The 19,958-nt window shown below is 43.1% G+C and overlaps 1 protein-coding gene across 3 annotated transcripts; it reads right to left on the bottom strand.

The window, feature by feature from the left end:
- Positions 1 to 201: 201 nt before the first annotated feature.
- On the bottom strand, positions 202 to 17,525 carry lgi3 (leucine-rich repeat LGI family, member 3). Of its 3 annotated transcripts, none has more exons than XM_061673068.1 (11): positions 17,454 to 17,525; positions 8,411 to 8,855; positions 6,746 to 6,817; positions 4,576 to 4,647; positions 3,687 to 3,758; positions 3,214 to 3,285; positions 2,890 to 3,059; positions 2,634 to 2,798; positions 2,461 to 2,551; positions 2,132 to 2,233; positions 202 to 2,049 (listed from the first exon to the last, which is right to left on the bottom strand). In XM_061673068.1, exons 2-11 carry the CDS (start codon positions 8,611 to 8,613, stop codon positions 1,347 to 1,349), a joined length of 1,722 nt encoding a protein of 573 aa, XP_061529052.1. In that variant the 5' UTR covers positions 8,614 to 8,855; positions 17,454 to 17,525; the 3' UTR covers positions 202 to 1,346. The 3 variants fall into 3 exon arrangements, with proteins under 3 accessions (XP_061529052.1, XP_061529053.1, XP_061529054.1); XM_061673069.1 differs by having other exon boundaries at positions 2,700 to 2,798; XM_061673070.1 differs by having other exon boundaries at positions 1,410 to 2,233.
- Between the last annotated feature and the right edge of the window lie 2,433 nt (positions 17,526 to 19,958).

The raw sequence follows: 19,958 nt of genomic DNA, 5'->3' as shown, positions 1-19,958 counted from the left end.
ATGTGACATCGACCAAAATCCCATGATGCAGTGAATTCCTGTAAGGCACAGATTGTCTGATGTTTTGTCTTGTCGTCAGCATGGGTGAAAAAGTCATAGGGAGATGCAGGTTTTATCAGAGTGCTCTAAAGCATGTTTTATTCATACTTCCCTGTCCATAAATGTACATTGCAGCAATGGAATAAAGTTTTTGGACTGACGTCAAAAACATACATTAGTGCTAAAGTGATTAATGATATCAATCCACTGAATTAGACATTGCACTCCTAATTTTTCCAACGCATCCAAAAAATATATATTGCATTAAGAGGATTAATAACACAATTACATTATACATTAATGAAGACAAAATCCATGATAAACAACTATTAAATTGACTCGCAGTGTCATTTAATTTGTTCTCTCCTTGTGAATCAAATGTTTGTTGTTAGTGCAAAATAAAATGAGGACATAAGGATATGTAATATTATATAAATATATTTCAAAATTTGAGGTGCTGCAGTGATGATTTATAGCTTTTAAAAATTTTACACGTAAACTTCAATATCCTTTTTCACCACGTATCAAACATAACATCACTATCCAGTGATACCTTTTTAACTGTAACGTGTTACTCTTAAATGGTGGCCATTCTGAGAAACGATTAATGCCGTGTTGTTATAGCCAGGGAATTAATTAGATTACAGTTACCATATCATACTATCAATAGTTACTTTAAATGCTACTCATTTAATGTGGTTTCCACTGCACACACATTTCAGTTATTGGTTCATGTTGGTGACGTTATTCTTGACGTACATTACCAAGTTATGGGTACGGTTTAGCTAATGCGTTTTTTTTTTGTACAGTGGATAAGTGATATTCCTGCCACATGGCAGCTGCTGAAAGTAACGAAAAAGTTACTTGTAATCTAATTTCTTAATCTAACTTAATCTAATGAAGTAATCAGTAAAGTAACTAAGTAAGGTACTTTTTCAAAGTAACTGTGGCAACACTGCAAGTGACTGATTCAATAAATTCACATGCATTTCAACGATAACAATATATACAGAAGCAGTAACTTGACATTTCAGTCAGCATGGCACTGAGGCTAAATTATAACATTATTAATGCACGATTTCTTGGGATAATTCAGAAAATAGATTTGAATCATTTTTAAGTTAGTCATTTAAAACGTGTGAAATAACAAAACTTCCATACAGGTGCATCCCAATAAATTACAATTGTAGAAAAGTTTACTTATTTCCGTTGTTCAATTCAAAAAGTGAAAGTCATTATACCGACCTAACTTGGAGGTTTCCGTCAGCACTAAGCTATAAATAATCAAAATTATACACATTAAATATTTATGTATTATGTGTAGTGACTCTTATGTAGAGTAATAAATGAATTTCACTTTGAATTGATCGACTTGAATAAACTGAGTTTTCCACAACTAATTTGAGATGCACCTGTATGGCTGCATGTTGTTGTTTTTGGCACATCCTGTAGTCTCTCACATCTCTACTTAGCACTGAGATCGACCAGCAGATGCTGGTAGGCCAGGGAATTGCCCTTGAAACTGGCAGCCACCAGAATGTCTTTGTTGTCGACTGACACCAAGCTGAAGGCCCTTGGAGCTCTGATGTTAAGTTCTTGGAAGGGCTGAAAGCGCTGAGTGAGATCATCCCACAAGTACACTCTGGAAAAGGAGAAATCACTCCCAAGGATAAGATACTGACGAAGACCCACTGTGAAGGGATACACAACCATCGAACCGCGAGAGGGAAGAGCTTGGATCTCAATGAAACGCTGGCCTTCCCAGCGGAGAATCTTTGAGTCACCAATGAAGCGGGTAAGGCACAGGTAAAGCGCCTTTCTAACCCAAAAGTGCTTGACCATCTGCACGTCAGCTTGCTCTGTGATTTGAGAGAAGAAATCAAACTGCTTCTGGCCTCGGTTCCACTGGTAAACCACTGGTGGTTGAGTGGCACTGGAGAGGATGAGGTGAGGCTTTCCTCCAACATCGAGAAACTCCACATGCGTGTCACGGTGCCAAGGATGGAGGGACTGGTGGGAGTAAAAACCATTGCTGTTCCATCGATAAATGCTGGTTGAACCAGCCTTCGAACTGTCTGCTACTACAAAATACCATTCAGCATCCAAATGGAAGGTCTCCACGAAGTTGGGCTTCCTCACACGAATTGTGTCAATATCTTGGATCTTCACAAAACGAAGGGGGTCCTCTTCCCATCTGCAATTTTAAGAAAAGCTTCAGGTTGTCAAATGAACTCATCACCTGCTAGTCACACCGATTATGCATACATTATTTCTCATACGACTGTGACAAATTGTAGAATGTCATCTGTCCTCTAATGAGACTCTTCATGCCCTCCAAAATGCCAGGCGAATTATTTGAAAAGTGAGATCATAAAAACAATACAGCGCTTCCACACGGCATCCGCAGTTTGCAAAGCTTACTTGTAGATGTGAGATCCGCCAAAAAGTTGGGCCACAACCATGTAAAGTGTGTTGTCCATCACCACTGGTTTGCAGTACAGCGCTGAACGAGCTGTACAGACATAGAGACAGAACAGGTAAATGACAGTCAAACAGAACGATGTAATTTGTACATATTTGTCGCTATAGCTTACATGTAATATTATGAAATGTCCTAAAGGCCATTTCTACATGATCCCACACATAAAGAGTGCAGAAACCTGATTCAGGTTGAGCAAAGGCAACAAACTGATCTCCGCAGAACTCATAAGACTCCACAGACACAGACTGGAAAGGAAACGTTTCATAAACGGCAAAATCTAGAGGGAGAAAATACAAAGAAGGATAGCCAATCACGAACTACAAACTTGCCAGGATATTGCTCTGAACACAAGATCAAGAAGTTGAAACCTGCACTGATGCAGTTGAAGTCTCTCGGGACAAGATCATGGATTCTCCGTCCCTGGAATTCAAAGGGGCTTGCACAGTATATGGGAGGAACTGAAGTATTGCTCTTTTCTATCCAGTCAACCAACCACTTGATCTTACAGTCACAGTGGAAAGAGTTTCCTCGCAGGTCCCTGAAATCCGTGATGGAAGACTGAATCAATGTTTGTCTCGCTGATTCACCAATTCAGCTTAGTGGCCTGAACGTGGTACTGCATTAAACCCCATACAGGGAGCTGCGTGACAGGCTCATTATCAGCTCCAACACCGTTACAAATCAACACTTACAAGTCTGTGAGGAGATCCAGGTGTTTAAATAGATCTCTGGGCAGCTGTTGCTGGTTGTTGTTTGAGAGGGATCTGAAAAAGTTCAATTGGTGATTTAATTATATGCTTGTATGTTCGGCAATGCTTAAATCTAGACTGGAAATAACGGATGATATCGCAAATGCTGTTGTTACATTTACAGGTTGTCAGGTGTCCCGTTCCTACGTATGGCAGCGAGGTAGCCCAAAATTTGGAACGCGGTGTGTTCTATCGCTGACCTACGAAAACGCAATGGTAAAGGTCATTATTTCAGTGAATATTTGTATTAGATACACTTCTCCATACATAAAAAAAACAAGTAGATGAAAAACTGCATGTGTATGTGCAACATGACAGCATTATTCGTATGTCATATGCCAGGACCAAGGACCCTCTGTAATACAAAAAGGGATAGTTTATAGTGCAAAATGCCAGGACTGACGATATATACTCACAGATGAGTCAGAGATTTTAGTCCTCGGAAGGCATACTTTGAGAGAGTTTGTACTTCATTATTCTCAATGAACCTGGGATAGAAAAACAAGTCACCTGTATGGCACACTAGATATTCTGTTATCAGTGCAGGCCATATGACGAAAAGCAACTTCTAGGAGCTTGTACAAAAAAAAAAAAGGGATTTATTATTACAAGCTAACGACTCAGCTTGAAAAGAAAATTAAATTGCATATAATGTTATCTGTGCACTTTCTGGCAAAATAAACAAATGCATGTAATGCAGCATTTCATCCCCTTGTATCCTTGTTTTGCCTTTTGACAAGTCTGTATACAGAGCATACAGTATCCTGTGCATTCATTTGGTTGTAGTATGTGGTTTTATGTGAAAATAGAATGACGTTAACATTCACAGCAAGCAGCATTAATAACTAATAGTGGCCTGTTGACTTTTGTCTGGCAATAATCAGTGCACACCAAGCCATCCTCTAAGTACTCTCCAAAGGCAAATAATTAAAATGCCACATTTGTCATGCTGCATACTGAGCGTGTCACCGCAGGAATTACAATTTAGTTTTATTATTGGCAGCTCATCATTTACTGCTTCTCTAAATTATAAATCAAGTTTATAAATGAATCGAACGCAACCCGTTGAAAAAAATGTGCAAGGCTAGAAATGTCTTAAAGCAGGATTATATGTGCGTCATAGAATATTGATAATACAAGTTAAAATCATTATATAACAATTAAAATGAAATGCACCAGTAACAACACATCAAGAATAGTCAATCTGAGATGTAACCACCTGACATGGTCTACAATTACCACCTAAACACGTAAAATTCTCAAAAGACTGCAGTTGTTTTAAAATAAAAAAGTACATTTACTCACAGGTACTGCAGGTGAGACAGGCCAGCAAAAGCGTCATCCGAAATTGTGGAGAATGTGTTTGAGTTCAAGAGTCTGCAGAATCAATGAGAAACGATACTGAATCAATAAAATACAGCAGTACAAAGTAGGAAACAGTGTAGTCCATCCAATAACTCCATTTTGCTGTCAATTCCCAATGTGTTCGGACTTTAGAGACCCCCTGTATATTGTGCAATACAGTACTGTGGCGTTAAGTGTATAGTAATGCTGTATTAGTAAAGTGGAGTTGTTGTCAAGTAAGATTGTAACGTGCATTCATATTAAATCATTTAACGTCAACACTCTATATAAAAAAAAAAAAAAGAGAGGTTGCAGCAAACAAATGCAGACTTGGACACTCATGATTGAATGTGTCAAATAGGCCTTTGTCAGGACACAACTGAGGCACTCAGTCATCAGGGATGACACTGATACAGAAACATTACTCGTATTCCTGCTACGTCACCACTGTTTTCATACGCCATTCATTTCAAGTGGTTGGAGTCTTTGCAATGTCACAGAGAGGTAAAAGATAGACGTGTATACCTACAGTGCTATGAAAAAGTATTTTGCCCTCTTCTCAGATTATTTTGCATAAGTTTCTCCACTTTGTTTAAGATCATCGCGCACTCGTAAATATCAGACAAAGATAACCCGAGGAAACATAAAATGCTGTTTCGAAATGGCCATTTTATTTATGAAGGGAAAAAAGTATTTAAAGCTATTTGGCCCTGTGTGAAAAAGTAATTGCCTCCCTTGTTTAATTACGACTTAACTGTAGCGAATCACATATTTTAGAAAAGCTGAGTTCATTTTCACTGCTCACACCCAAGCCTGATTACCTCTAGACCTGTTCAATCAAGAAATCACTTATGTAAAACCTGTCTGACAAAACAAAGTCAGCCAAACAAAATGCCACAATTCAAGAACAGAGGACAAAGTAAATGACATCAGTCTGGAAAGGGTTACAAAACCATTTCTAAAGCTTTAGGATTTCAGGGAAAAAATGTGAGAGTCATTATCCACAAATGAAGAAAACATGGAACAGTGGTGAACCTTCCCCGGAGTACCCGGTCTACAAAAATTATCCCAAGAGCACAGCAACGACTCAAGTAGGTCACAATGGAACTCGGGACAACATCTAAAGAACTGCTGCAGGCTTTTTTTGCTTCAGTTTAAGGTCAGTGATCATGACTCAACAATATGGAAGAGAAAAGGGTTAAAATGGCATCCATGGCAGAGTTCCTCTGAATAATTCCCAAGACTTTCGGGAGAATATTCTATGGACTGACGAGATAAAAGTTGAACTTTTTTAGGAGGTGCATGTCTCGTCGTTAGATCAGCCGTGAATGTAACGCAGCATTTCAGAAAAAGAGTACCATACCAACAGTCCGACGGTCTCGGGCAACATTCTACTTCAAGACCTGGACGACTTGCTGTGATTGATGGAACCATGAATTCTGCTCTTTACCAGACAATCCCGAAGGAGAATGTTCGGCCATCAGTTCATGACCTCAAGCTGAAGCGAACAACGATCCAAAACACACCAGCATGTCAACTTCTGAATGGCCATAAAAAGACAAAATGAAGGTTTTGGAGTGGCGTAGTCCAAGTCCGGACTTGAATGTGACTGAAATGCTGTAGCATGACATTTTATAAGGTCGTTCATGCTCGAAACCCCTCAATTGTTGCTGAATTAAAACAATTCTGCAAGGAAGAGTAGGCCCAAATATCGTCCCAGAGATGTGAAAGACTCATTGTCATTTATAGAGAGCGCTTGATTTCAGGTGTTGCTGCTTAGGGTGGCCCAAGCAATTTTTAGGTTTCGGGGCTATTAGTTATTCACACGGGGCCAGGTAGCTTTGAATATTCTTTTTTCCTTAATGAATACAATCACCAAAAAGTGCATTATATTTGTTTGTTTGAACTGCATTACATTTGTTTGCTGATCTTAACCATTAAGTGGCGAAACTATGCAACAAAATAAGACTTTGAGAAGGGGGCAAATATTTTTCCATTGCACTGTATATATGGCCTTGACTGTGTGAAAACCTGACATTGGTTTTTTTCTCTTGGTGGCGGGGAGGGGATAAAGACCCCTAAAGCAAGAAGTTTCAAATAAAGAACACCGTTGTTGTTGTCGTACACTTACAGAAATTGGAGTAGGTGAAGGTGTGAGAAAGCTCCCTCTGGGATCGTCGTAAATGCTGCGTTCACTATCGTCCTGCGGAGACAAGCAAGGACGTGCATTAAACTGGGTCGTTTGCATGTAATTTGGTCAATAACGGCAAAGATATGAACCACTGAATTTCCTTTTGAAAACCAATTAATTTGACTGATATGAATATTTGAATTATTGTTATCCATCAAAAAGTCATAATGGTTTCGAAGAAATAAATATTTGAAAGCAATATTTTTAACTTTAAATGCCAAAACGTCTTTACCTATAGGTGTCCGAAATGAAGTTTCATGATTTGCAACGTGTTCTGAAGATCTTGATGACATTTTTAGATCTGTAGGATTTTCCTCTTATTGCTTAATCTGCCGTTTCCATGAAAACCTGACACAAATTCAGCTCGGTGTCTTCAGTGTTCCCTTTTTTTGATTCTTTTACAAACAGTCCTCCTTTGTCATTCAAACTGTCTTTACCGGTAATGCCACCGGACAGAGACTCATTTTGTTATTACAATACACCAGCGGGCTCTGTGAGCTGAAGTGCCAGGATGAAGCAACCATCTTGCATTCACGCAGTAGCAGACGGCAAAATAAGTATCTAATAAGTAATATTAGTATCTAATAAGTAATATAGTAATAAGTAACTTGTATCCGCAAAGTTTGAAGTACACCACATTTGTGTGCAATTGTGCAACTCACACAATTCTTAGGAAGCTGTTAGTCTTTACCATGATGCACTTTTGTCTTTAAAGTTATGAAGTGTATTTCAATAGATCACTACCTTTTGCTCTGTCAATAAGGGTTGCCTTTAATCTTCATGTCTAAAGTTTTTGAAACTTTAAATTATTTTTTATTTTGTTTTTTTAATTTTTTTAAATAAGACTATGCATGGCTGTTTCAGTATGAAAGACATTTACCCATGTAAAAACAAGGCGGCATAAAACAATGCTGAATTAGATTTTTTGTTGTTGTTTTTTTTCCCCCAAAAAAAATGTGTTACTGTTATTGGTCAAACTATATGAAAATAACCCTCTTGAGCGCTTAATGGCGGTGTTCAGATTTTACAGGCAGGGCCAGGATTCGCAAGTGTGATCTCATGTGGTTAGGTTTCATTCCCAACTGTTGACCCTTCTTTTCTAAAGACACGTCTGTCCTTGTAGTTTGGAACGTCAAGATGGATTAGATATTTTCCTAACTGGGACATACAACTTAATTTCTTTCTTCTGTTTTGAACAATGATGTCACCTCGCCATCCTCTTTTGAAATCCTTGTGTACCACTGGCGTCGACATCACATGAACGGGTAAGCTCTCAACAAATTCGACCCCTTCCCCTTGCAGCACGGGTTAAATCTCGTTTCATTACATTGAGTGAACCTTGGGGGAAAAGATCTATTTCAAGGTGCATTAAGATTTATTACTTTGTTCCATATTCAGCATATGGCAGAAATGTTAGAATTATTATGCACACCCAATAAAAAGTATTCCACACTGTAATAAAATTGAATGCTTTGTTTTCTCAGCTGATCAAAACACAGTGCATGCCTTTGACGCCTCAGGCCATAAAGCAGGATGACATCACTGATGTAGCTGCATACAGCTATGAGTTCATACAAGTGCAGGAAGAATATGGTTTCAACTCACAAAGAAATGATCCCAGGTGGGAAGCTCTTCGGTATTGCCTTTGTATCCACACAGAAGGCACTGTCTTTGGTGCACGAACAGGTCGCTGGACAGCGGGGTATCTTGATGGCCTTTTTTGTGTTCGTGTCTCCTGGCAGGCAGAGAGACAGACACAGAACCGACAAGTAGATCACATTGAGGCACCTTGGTCCAAGCTCCATCATACTTGAGCAGGAGGAGAAGGGAGCAGAAATCAGGTGCCGTGTTGGCAGACAATGAGCACACTGCCGAACAGCCCAGCACTAACGCTGAGTGCAGAGTTGAGAGAGAGGGGAGGGGGACGGAGGGGGCTTCCTGTGTCTCCTGGGTGGGTGCGGGTGCTTTACAGTTTCCCTGGATTCATCTTCTATGCTGTGAGAGACTGTGCAGCAAGATTGATGAGAAATGATGCTTTCTTCTACTGGGGCTAGAAGGAAGTAACACTAAATTATTTACTTTCACTCAAAAAGTATAAAACAGGGGGTGAAGGCATAGACAAATTCAGTCTTTTATGTTATGCAAGAAAAATACTTTTGCAGACAGACATCCATCCTCTTTTTTTTTTTTTTGTCATGCTTGTCTTCTTTAGGGTTGTGGGTGAACCGAAGCCAATCCCAGCTGACTTTGGGAGAGAGGCAGGGTGGACATCCGGACAAATGTCTATTCAGGCTTCCATTCGCACCTGGGGACATTGTTGAATCTACAATTAATCTAACATGTTTCTGAAATGTGGGGAGCTGCAGTTCTCGGAAGGTTGAAGCTGACATTCCTCTGAATCACAATGGCAAATGTGCTAATCACTATGCGCCCGTGCTGTTCCGATTGATACAAAATACTTCCAAATTTGTCTTTTTAAACCATCACCAACAAATATTTGTTTTCTGAGATATGTTCAGATACAATGGATATAAAAAGTCTACACACCCTGCTCAAATCCCAGGTTTTTGTCATATACAAAATGAAACCAAGATTCACAAAAATGTACACCATTAATGTGACCTAAAACCTGTTCAATTAAATTTAAAATAAATATTTTAGTGAGGCAAAGTAAAAATAAACAACTGAGATACTGTGGTTGCACAAATGTGCACACCCTTTAATGACTGGGGATGTGGCTGTGTTCAGAATTAACCAATCACATTCCTACTCGTGAAATTCCTGCTGCTTAACCCCAAATAAAGTCATGCTGGAACAGCAGGAACTTTTCCTGACATTTTTGAAGTCACATCTTAGAGCACAAGCCACTGTGCACAGAGCGCTTCCACAACATCAGAAAGATCTTATTGTTATCAGTCAAGGGAAAGGTACAAAAGAATTTCCAAGGCATTCGATATACAATAGAACACAGCGAAACAGAGGTGGGACCAAGTCTCATTGCTTTGCAAGTCACAAGTAAGTCTTTACCCTCAAGGCCCAAGTCGAGAGAGGCAAGTCCCGAGTCAAGTCCTACACTTTGAGTTTTGAGTCATTTTAACATTCATTCATCTTCTGTTCCGCTTATCCTCACGTGGGTCGCGGGCGTGCTGGAGCCTATCCCAGCTATCTTCGGGAGAAAGGCGGGGTACACCCTGAACTGGTCGCCAGCCAATCGCAGGGCACATAGAAACAAACAACCATTAGCACTCACATTCACACCGACGGGCAATTTAGAGTCTTCAATTAATGCATGTTTTTGGGATGTGGGATGAAACCGGAGTGCCCGGAGAAAACCCACGAGGGCACGGGGAGAACATGCAAACTCCACAAAGGCGGCCCCCGGGATTTGAACCCCGGTCCTCAGAACTATGAGGCAGATGTGCTAACCAGTCTTCCACTGTGCCGTTGTCATTTTAACAACAAAGTAATATTCTTATACAGTGCTGTGAAAAAGTATTGGCCTCCTTCTCAAATTATTATATTTTTGTATAGTTTCCCCACTTTGTTTAAGATTATCAAACAAATGTAAATATCAGACAAATGTAACACAAGTGAGCTTAAAATGCTGTTTTCAAACGGTGATTTCATTTATTAAGGTAAAAAATTATTCCAAGTTACCTGCCCCTGTGTGAAAAAGTAAGGGCCCCCTAAACCCAATAACTGGTTGGGCCATCCTCATCAGCGACAACTGAGTCATTCATAAGTTGAGGCCTGCAGGTCTTTAGAAGTTGTCCTGAATTCCTTTGTGGCCTCCTGGATGAATCATTGCTCTTCTCTTGAAGTAATCTTTGTAGACCAACCACTCCTAGGAAGGTTCGCCACTGTTCCACAATTTCTCCATTTGAGGTTAATGGCTCTCCCAATGGTTCGCTGGAATCCTAAAGCTTTAGAAATGGCTTTGTGACACTTTCCAGACTGATAGAAGTCAACTACTTTATTTCTTGACTATTCTTAAATTTGTTTGAATCGTCATTTTGTCAGTCATTTTGTTGCAGTCTTTTTTGTTTTTTTGATCTTTTGTCCAACTTGATTTCGTCAGACAGGTTCTGTTTCAGTGATTTCTTGATTGAACAAATGTGGAGGTCATCAGTTTTGGGTGTGATAAGTGAAAATTAACCAAAGGTTGTGATTAGCCACAATTATTTCACTATTTAACAAGGGGGGTAATCACTTTTTCACACAGGGCCAGGGAACTTTCAATTGCTTTTTTTCCTGAATAAATGAAATCACCATTTAAAAACAGCACTTTAAGTTCACGTGGGTTATATTTGTTTGATATTTACATTTGTTTGATGATATTAAAATATATAGAATTTAAGAAGGGGGCCAATACTCTTTCATGGCATTGTATATTTAATACATATTTATATAGCCATCCATTTTCCGTACTGCTTATACTCACTAGGGTCGTGGGCATGCAGAAGCCTATCCCTGCTATCTTCACCTCCAATCCATATGCAATATGAGAGTGAGACTGTGAAGCAAGGCCTTTATACAATATGTATCATATCATGTATTGTTTGTAAGTAATTTCATGTGCAAGTGTGCACGTCCATCCATCCATCCATCCATTTTCTACCGCTTATCCGAGGTCGGGTCGCGGGGGCAGTAGCTTTAGCAGGGACGCCCAGACTTCCCTCTCCCCAGCCACTTCCTCCAGCTCTTCCGGGGGGATCCCGAGGAGTACCCAGGCCAGCCATCCGAATCAGATGCCCCAGCCACCTCATCTGGTTCCTCTCAATGTGGAGGAGCAGTGGCTCTTCTCTGAGCCCCTCCCGGATGACCCTATCATCCTATCTCTAAGGGAGAGCCCAGAGAACCTGCGGAGGAAACTCATTTTGGCCGCTTGTATCCGGGATCTCGTTCTTTCGGTCACAACCCACAGCTCGTGACCATAGGTGAGGGAAGGAACGTAGATCGACCGGTAAATTGAGAGCTTCGCTTTTCCACTTAGCTCCTCCTTTACCACAACGGACCGATACAAAGTCCGCATCACTGCAGACGCTACACCAATTCGCCTGTCCATCTCCCGTTCCATTCTTCCCTCACTCGTGAACAAGAAACCAAGATACTTGAACTCCTGCACTTGGGGCAGGATCTCATCCCTGACCCGGAGAGGGCACACCACCCTTTTCCGACTAAGGACCATGGTCTCAGATTTGGAGGTGCTGATTCTCATCCCAGCCGCTTCACACTCGGCTACGACACGCTCCAGTGAGAGTTGGAGATCACGGCTTGATGAAGCCAACAGAACCACATCATCTGCAAAAAGCAGAGATGCAATTCTGAGGCCACCAAACCGGACCCCCTCCACGCCTCGGCTGCGCCTTGAAATTCTGTCCATAACAGTTATGAACAGAATCGGTGACAAAGGGCAGCCTTGGCGGAGTCCAACCCTCACCGGAAACGAGTCCGACTTACTGCCGGATATACGGACCAAACTCTGACTCCGGTCGTACAGGGACCGAACAGCCCGTATCAGGGGGTTCGGTACCCCCATACTCCAGAAGCACTCTCCACAGGACTCACCGAGGGACACGGTCGAACGCCTTCTCCAAGTCCACAAAACACATGTAGACTGGTTGGGCGAACTCCCAGACACCCTCGAGGACCCTGCCGAGGGTGTAGAGCTGGTCCACTGTTCCACAGCCAGGACAAAAACCACACTGCTCCTCCTCAATCTGAGATTCGACTTCCCGATGGACCCTCCTCTCCAGCACCCCTGATTAGACCTTACCAGGGAGGCTGAGGAGTGTGATCCCCCTGTAGTTGGAACACACCCTCCGGTCCCCCTTCTTAAAAAGGGGGACCACCACCCCAGTCTGCCAATCCAGAGGCACTGTCCCCGATGTCCACGCGATGTTGCAGAGGCGTGTCAACCAGGACAGCCCCACAACATCCAGATCCTTTAGGAGCTCCGGGCGAATCTCATCCACCCCCGGGGCCTTTCCACCGAGGAGCTTTTTATCCACCTCAGTGACCTCAAACCCAGAGATAGGAGAGCCTGCCTCAGAGATTCCAGACTCTGCTTCCTCATGGGAAGGCGTGACGGTGGAGTTGTGGAGGTCTTCGAAGTATTCTCCCCACCTCCTCCCAACGTCCCAAGTCGAAGTCAGCAGTGCCCCATCCCCACTATACACAGTGGTGGTGCACTGCTTCCCCCTCCTGAGACGCCGGATGGTGGACCAGAATTTCCTCAAAGAAGTCCGGAAGTCTTTCTCCATGGCCTCAACGAAAAGCTGAAATTTTTGCTTCAGCGACCACCAAAGCTGCATTCCGCTTGGCCAGCCGGGACCCACCAGCTGCCTCAGGAGTCCCAAATGCTAAAAAGGCCCGATAGGACTCCTTCTTCAGCTTGACAGCATCCCTCACCGTTGTTGTCCACCAACGGGTTCGGGGATTACCGCCACGACAGGCACCAACTACCAACAGCTACGGTCGGCCGCCTCGGCAATAGAGGCGCAGAACATGGTCCACTCCGACTCAATGACCCCCGCCTCCCCCGAGACGTAGGTGAAGTTCTGCCAGAGGTGGGAGTTGAAACTCCTTCTAACAGGGGATTCTGCAAGACATTCCCAGCAGACCGTCACAATACGTTTGGGTCTACCAGGTCAGACCGGCATCTTCCACCACCATCGGAGCCAACTCACCACCAGGTGGTGATCAGTTGACAGCTCCGCCCCTCTCTTCACCCGAGTGTCCAAGACATGACACAACGACAAAGTCGATCATCGAACTGCGACCGAGGGTGTCCTGGTGCCAAGTGCATGTGTGGACACCTTTATGCTTGAACATGGTGTTCGTTATGGACAATCCGGGATGTGCACAGAAGTCAAATAACAGAACACCAGTCGGGTTCTGATTGGGAGGGCCGTTCCTCCCAATCATGCCCTTCCAGGTCTCACTGTCATTACCCACGTGAGCATTGAAGTCCCCCATCACAAAGATGGAGTTCCCAGTGGGAGCGCTCTCTAGCACCCCCTCCAAGGACTCCAAAAAAGGGTGGGTACTCTGAGCTGCTGTTTGGTGCATAGGCACGAACAACAGTCAGGACCCATTCCCCACCCGAAGGCTGAGGGAGGCTACCCTCTCGTCCACCGGGGTGAACCCCAATGTACAGGCGCCAAGCCAGGGGGCAATAAGTGTACCCACACCTGCTTGGCTCCTCACACCGTGGGAAACTCCAGAGTGGAAGAGAGTCCAACCCCTCTCAAAAGGACTGGTACCAGAGCCCAAGCCATGTGAGGAGATGAACCCCACTATATCTAGTCGTAACTTCTCGACCTCACACACCAGCTCGGGCTCCTTCCCTGCCAAAGAGGTGATATTCCACGTCCCTAGAGCCAGCTTCTGTAGCCGGGGATCGGATTGCCAAGGTCCCCGCCTTCGGCCACCGCCCAGCTCGCACTGCGCCCGACCCCTATGGCCCCTCCCACAGGTGGTGAGCCCATGGGAAGCAAATGTGCACGTGTGCAGTTAAAAACAAGTTTGCGAAGTTACTTGGGACATGGGTTTAAACCCGGGTAAAAAAATGGTTGGGTTACGTCAGACAAATAAATCATGCTAGCGACTCGCTGTGGCGGAGACCCCTGACAGGGAAAAGCTGAAAGTCACTTCTTGAGTGAGATGTCGGCAACAAGCTAATTTGATGCATGCTTGGAGTCGGAGAGTGCTTGCTAATTGTTTGTTCAGACTGATGCTAACGTTATATAGATTCATTGTTTGTGTTTTCAGCTTTTTTATGGCAAGCTATTGGGTGACTATTAAATAAGCAGCTAATTTAAGTTTCTATCTTGAACATACTGTGGGTGTGTATGTCCTTAATAGACATAGCTAATACATTTATTTGGTCGTAATTTTTTTTTGTTTCACTCTGTCAATCTGCCATTATATATTTATTTACAAGGCACGGGGGTAGCTGCACATTCATTCTGAAAAGTTCCTACTTTAGTTTGTAAGGTGTAATTATTCCATTGAGCCTTTCAAGATTTTCAGTTGCAATTTATTTAAATTAATGTAAATTTAAAATGATTTGTAAAAGTACATAGTTTACAGATCTACTTTAATCTGTAAATTGTAACTGTAAATGAAAACACTGATTCATATTGTTGAAATTGCACAAATTTTGGTGATGGCTCATATGATTTGATTGATTAGCCACAAGATAATATTCAACAAATGTTAGTATTTGTAATTATGTGTACCCAAAAATTGGTTTGAAAAAAATCAAAATGTTTTTCGTTATTGAAAGCTTGTAAGGCCACGGATATACTAAACACACACACAAGAGGGCGCTGATGCCCATAAAATTGTCCACTGAATCAGCAAGAGACTCGTATGTTGCTCATGGCCTGTGCCAGGCACGCGTACACTCTTGCCCACAAGGACTCTGTTGTCACAATCATACGCCAAGAGTCCTCACAAGATCAGACAGTCGGTCATCAAACCGTTTAAAACTAAACACAACTGTCCTCTGCCTCGAAAGGAGAAGCACAAAGAATGAGATGCAAGTTGTTCAAGCAAATTCCAATTATCCGACTACTAACTGTAAAACCTAAAGTACTTTTTTTTTTTTTTTTTTTTTCTGAGTCATAGCCACATCTTGTCTGAAAGATGCAACACTCTTCAGTGAACAGGAATAAAGATTATGCTAAAAAAAAAAAAAAAAAGTGCAGAAAGACTTCAGTGGTTTAATTGGTAAACTGTTTGTTTTGTTTTGCCGTAGTTCGATGCTAATCAGAGGGTTTGTTCCAAGGTATTTGCGCAATGATCCCTCAAGATTGATGTTATAGCACTCTGTAATGTACAGTTCATTTACACTGAGAAGGAATTCAAGTGTTAGTCAGTTACAAAATTATGGGTGGTGCCTTATGCAGTTAGGGACAGCTATTTCCTGAAAAGCAGCTATTTCTGTGGTTTATTTTCCTTTGTGAGTGGGTTCAAAGTGTTAGATTTTGTCTTGCTTTTAACAACTATAATGTAAGTGGGTGTAAATTGCGCTCTGAGGAATATTAATTCTTGAATTTACTCTTTGCCGAGCTCCACCCAATTCCACCTCTGCTGGGAGCGACTATAAATACATTGGCAGGGACAAGCGCGCTTGTAAGAGCAGCTGGCAGGCCCAACATGCCCTCATGAGAGGACAAAAGAATAAGAAGGGTCGCAAAAGATCCACCCTCATCCTCATTCAATAATTATCATCATACTAACTAAACAAAATGCACTTTTGAAGGGCCTATGCCATAAAAAATATCCCCCCCCCACTGCTTTATGTTTAACTTTGGTCAAAATGAGTCTGTGACATGGTCGATGTTTGACATCTGTGTGGTTTGTCGATTGAATGCAAAAGGCAATAAACAGTATAAGGCTTGCAAAATGGGTGGAATGAAATCACCCTCGTTGTGTTCAACCTTATTTTCTCCAACTACAGTACTGTACAGTAGTTAAAAGGCGCAGCACAAACAATTCTGGGAAGCAGTAGGATCTGCCGGTCCTTCTTCCCATGATGCGTGATGGTCCTGGCTACACGCCAGGACCTTCACTGTGGAGCACAGTACCTAATGCGTGAGGCAGGAAATCGCCTGTTTGCATCGACTGTTTTCAGGATGCTAAAGCAGAGCACACCCACTTTTTATAGGCGTGAAGACTATGTGAATGGCATCCTCAAGTGGACAAGTAGAATACCTGCACCTTTCTAAAGTATCACTTACTGACACTGAATTGCATATATGAAACTTAAATGTATATGAATGGTACAATAAATGATTGGTCGCCACTTCACAGATTTCGTCCATTGCCGGGGTTTTCTTGAACGTAACCCCTGCAACAAAAACGAGGGTTTACTGCACTTTGCTGAGTCTGTTCTATTTTGGGTACATCTCATTTCTCCAAACATTTGTCGCGCCTCTATTGTTCTCATCTCCCGAATGGGTAGTCGAATGCGTAGTCTAAACACATCCCGTAGTTAGTGTACTGTAGCATTAACAGCTGTTCATCTAGACCGGTTTCAGATACACTTTTGAAGTAATACAAAGTTTGGCAAAGTTATGAGAATCAGAATCATCTTTATTTGCCAAGTATGTCCAAAGCACACAAGGACTTTGTCTCCGGTAGTTGGAGCCGCTCTAGTACAACAGACAGTCAATTTACAGAACCCTTTGGAGACATAAAGACATTGACAAAAAACAATTGTGCAAAAAGATGTCACGCATTCCAAGAGCTCAACATTAGATTTTGCACTTCGGCGTGCAGGAATTTGGCACAAGGTAGTCAATAAAGATCAACAAATAAGCTTGTGCCTAACTCTCATCACATCCTCCACTATTGTTACTTTTAGTTTTGTACCAACCTTTTAAAATCTAAAGTCACCTTAGAAAGAATCGTTCGTAATTATACGTGATCATGTTAAAATGGAATTCTCCACGTTAATGCCGGTTCTGTGGTCCTCGGGTTTAAACCCACATCCCATTCTGATTATGGGCTCAGGAGGCTGACGAGAACGCTCTGTCCGTTTCCATCCACTCGTTTCTAAACTCATTCATGGTTTGGCCTCCTGGCTGCACAGGAAACAAGAAAAGCAAAACAAGAAGAAAGACTAAATCTGTTTCACCTGAGTTCCTTTCCAAGGAAAATCCCAGCTGCTCCAGGCAAAGCATTTCAGACAGGAGCCACAAAGGTGTTAAGACCTCAGATATGTACACACACACACACACACACACACACATGCATGCACGCACGTACACGCTTACACACGTACGAGACTTGACGGCAGCATGTCTGGCAACAACAAGAGTTCAGCACACAGTGATGAAAAGATGTGCACAGGGGCACAAATAAATGGGGGATTCCGACGCATTAAATCATCAATCAACTTCACGAGGCCACCAACTGATAGACTGTCGGAATGCAGTTGGCCAACACTGAAGACGAGCTCATAGCAAATGTCCTTTTAAGCGCTAATGATGCATTCGCACATGACCATGAAATTCAATTGGATAAATGTTTGTTTTGAGAAGCATAGCGGAGCACTAGTCTGTCTCGTTTAATTCATCTGTATTGGAAGCAGTGGCGGCTGGTCAATAAGGGCGCTCGGGGTGCTGCCCTACCGGTCAGCTTCAATAAGAAAAAAAGTTAAATAATTATAATTATTTGATCTAGGTCTTCCAAATAAACATGCTCAACCAATACTTAGCAACTGCTAAAAAAAACCCAAAAACAATATTGTTAAATTGGAAAGGTAAAATAAACTATCAACATTAACCAATGGCAAAATCTTGTCATAAAGTATATAACACTAGAAAATATCTCTGCTAAACGTAGTAACCTAACGGATAACATTAAACCTGGTCACCTTTCATTAAAATGGCGGACCTTGAAGCTTGATTCTTGTTTTCCTGGGAAAGAATCTCATATAGAAATGTAATGTAAGTGTAACGTAATGTGACGAAATCATATCTTCTCATTTTAGGCTACTGTGCACTCCATAGGGTCACTTGCATGCACTTGTACCCCTATCCTTCTGGATCTGTGATATGGGCCTCTGGAGATGCTTGTCCTGATTCCCCCTGGTGGTCTGGTTGTGTCCGTGTTGGCCTCCTGGGGGGCTACCAATCCCAGGGCTGCTCTCTGTCCCTGGGTGCCGGGGAGGTGCCTGATGGCCCCACTCCGGGGGCCTTGTCCTGGTCTCCGGGTGGGGGCTTGGGAGCCGTGCTACTACGCCCCGGGCCTGTGTCCTCCTCTTCCCTTTCCCCTTGGCTCGCCACCATGGTCGTTGCCCCTCTCTCACTCGGGCTGTGTGGGGTCCCCGGCTAACTTTGGGCCTACGATAGGGTATCGGCGCCTCCTGCCTTGGACGGGACCGCCTTCAATTCCCTGTTCTGATCTGGGTGGGGAGGGGCTGCCCCCCTTTTCTCTGTGGTCTTACAGCCGGTCGGCCCGGGCCCGCAGGAGTCAAGCCTCTTACTTCACACAAACTGCATTTTTATTTACTCCCATTGTACATATTTCGGACATTGGGCACATTCACATCTCATTCAAGGTCCCCGAGGGGACTGGCACGAGGCACGATGAGGCGGACGCCAGGCCAGGTGCTGGCACATCTGAGCCGGTCTCCGGTCTGGTCGCCCCCCTTCTCTGCCCTGGCGGTCCTCCAGTTTGAATGCATCATACACCCGTCGATGGACGGAGTGCAGTGTTTGGCTGGGAAGGACACTCGGCCATTTGTTCCAGCAATCCGGCCTGCTCTCTGGTCCGCCGTGCCTTTCCCATGAAGGGTTTTAATGCATCATATACATTCGCACATCGTTTGGGAAGCTGGTTGGCTTGGGTGGGTGTGACGTTTGCGGGTCATCATTGCCCCGTGAGTGTCTCGCCTCACGCCCACCAGTCTCCCAGATTTTAACCACACATGATCACAGTACACAGGGATAATGATTGCCAGTCTCGGACATGCTAACCATAGTTGCTCATTCATGGTGGCTCACTCACTGGATGATATGCCCTCCAATCTCATCTCTGGCTCAGTTCAATTAAAAATAGCACAAAGATTTGGTGCGAGTGATATGGTTAAAGGGTTGTGCACATTGAGTCTGCTGCTTTTCATTCCCTCTCTTATCAGGTCATCAGCTCCACATGGGCTTCAAGCTTGGAAGGAGCTAAAATGAGCAAGCCAAGCTGGACTACTGATAGTGAACGTCGTTATCATTGGCGTCTTTATAATCAGTGTGCATTCATCTGTTCCAATGACTAATTTCCATTATCTCTGCAGATTAACTATATTACATCACTAAGACATTGTAAGATTCCAGGTAAGGATAACTTCCCTGAATGAGAGGGCATGTTTCTTTTCAGCATTGGGATGGAAAGGAGGAACTGTATTCCACCCCTCCCTTGCCCCCACCCTCAAGCCAAGCTGCTATAAAAGACAGGTGATATGCCCCTTGCACAGGGATGTGTCGGAGGAATGCGCATGCAGGTATTCTGCTGCCTGTAGGCACTGTGTAGAAAGGCCCATTGATCCTGTTTCATCAGGCCCAGATTATATGTCGGAGCCTGGAGGAGGTGTCTGTGTCTCAGGCTTGTGGTGATGAAAGTTGATCTGGTGAGAAAGAAGCGT

The sequence above is a fragment of the Phycodurus eques genome, chromosome 3, assembly GCF_024500275.1.
Source record: "Phycodurus eques isolate BA_2022a chromosome 3, UOR_Pequ_1.1, whole genome shotgun sequence".
In the NCBI taxonomy this organism is placed as follows: Eukaryota; Metazoa; Chordata; class Actinopteri; order Syngnathiformes; family Syngnathidae; genus Phycodurus; species Phycodurus eques.
Note: the sequence above shows the minus strand (reverse complement) of the source record. Positions and strands in the feature narration are given on the sequence as shown.

Bases quoted from the DNA above. Each gene is read 5' to 3' on its own strand.
- lgi3 (XM_061673068.1), bottom strand. From the start codon at position 8,613: ATGATGGAGCTTGGACCAAGGTGCCTCAATGTGATCTACTTGTCGGTT. The intron at 2,234-2,460 runs GTAAGCTTTGCA...TTAAAATTGCAG, and splicing joins GGCGGATCTCACATCTACAA to ATGGGAAGAGGACCCCCTTC. The intron at 2,050-2,131 runs GTATTTTGTAGT...TACTCCCACCAG, and splicing joins TTCCATTTGGATGCTGAATG to TCCCTCCATCCTTGGCACCG.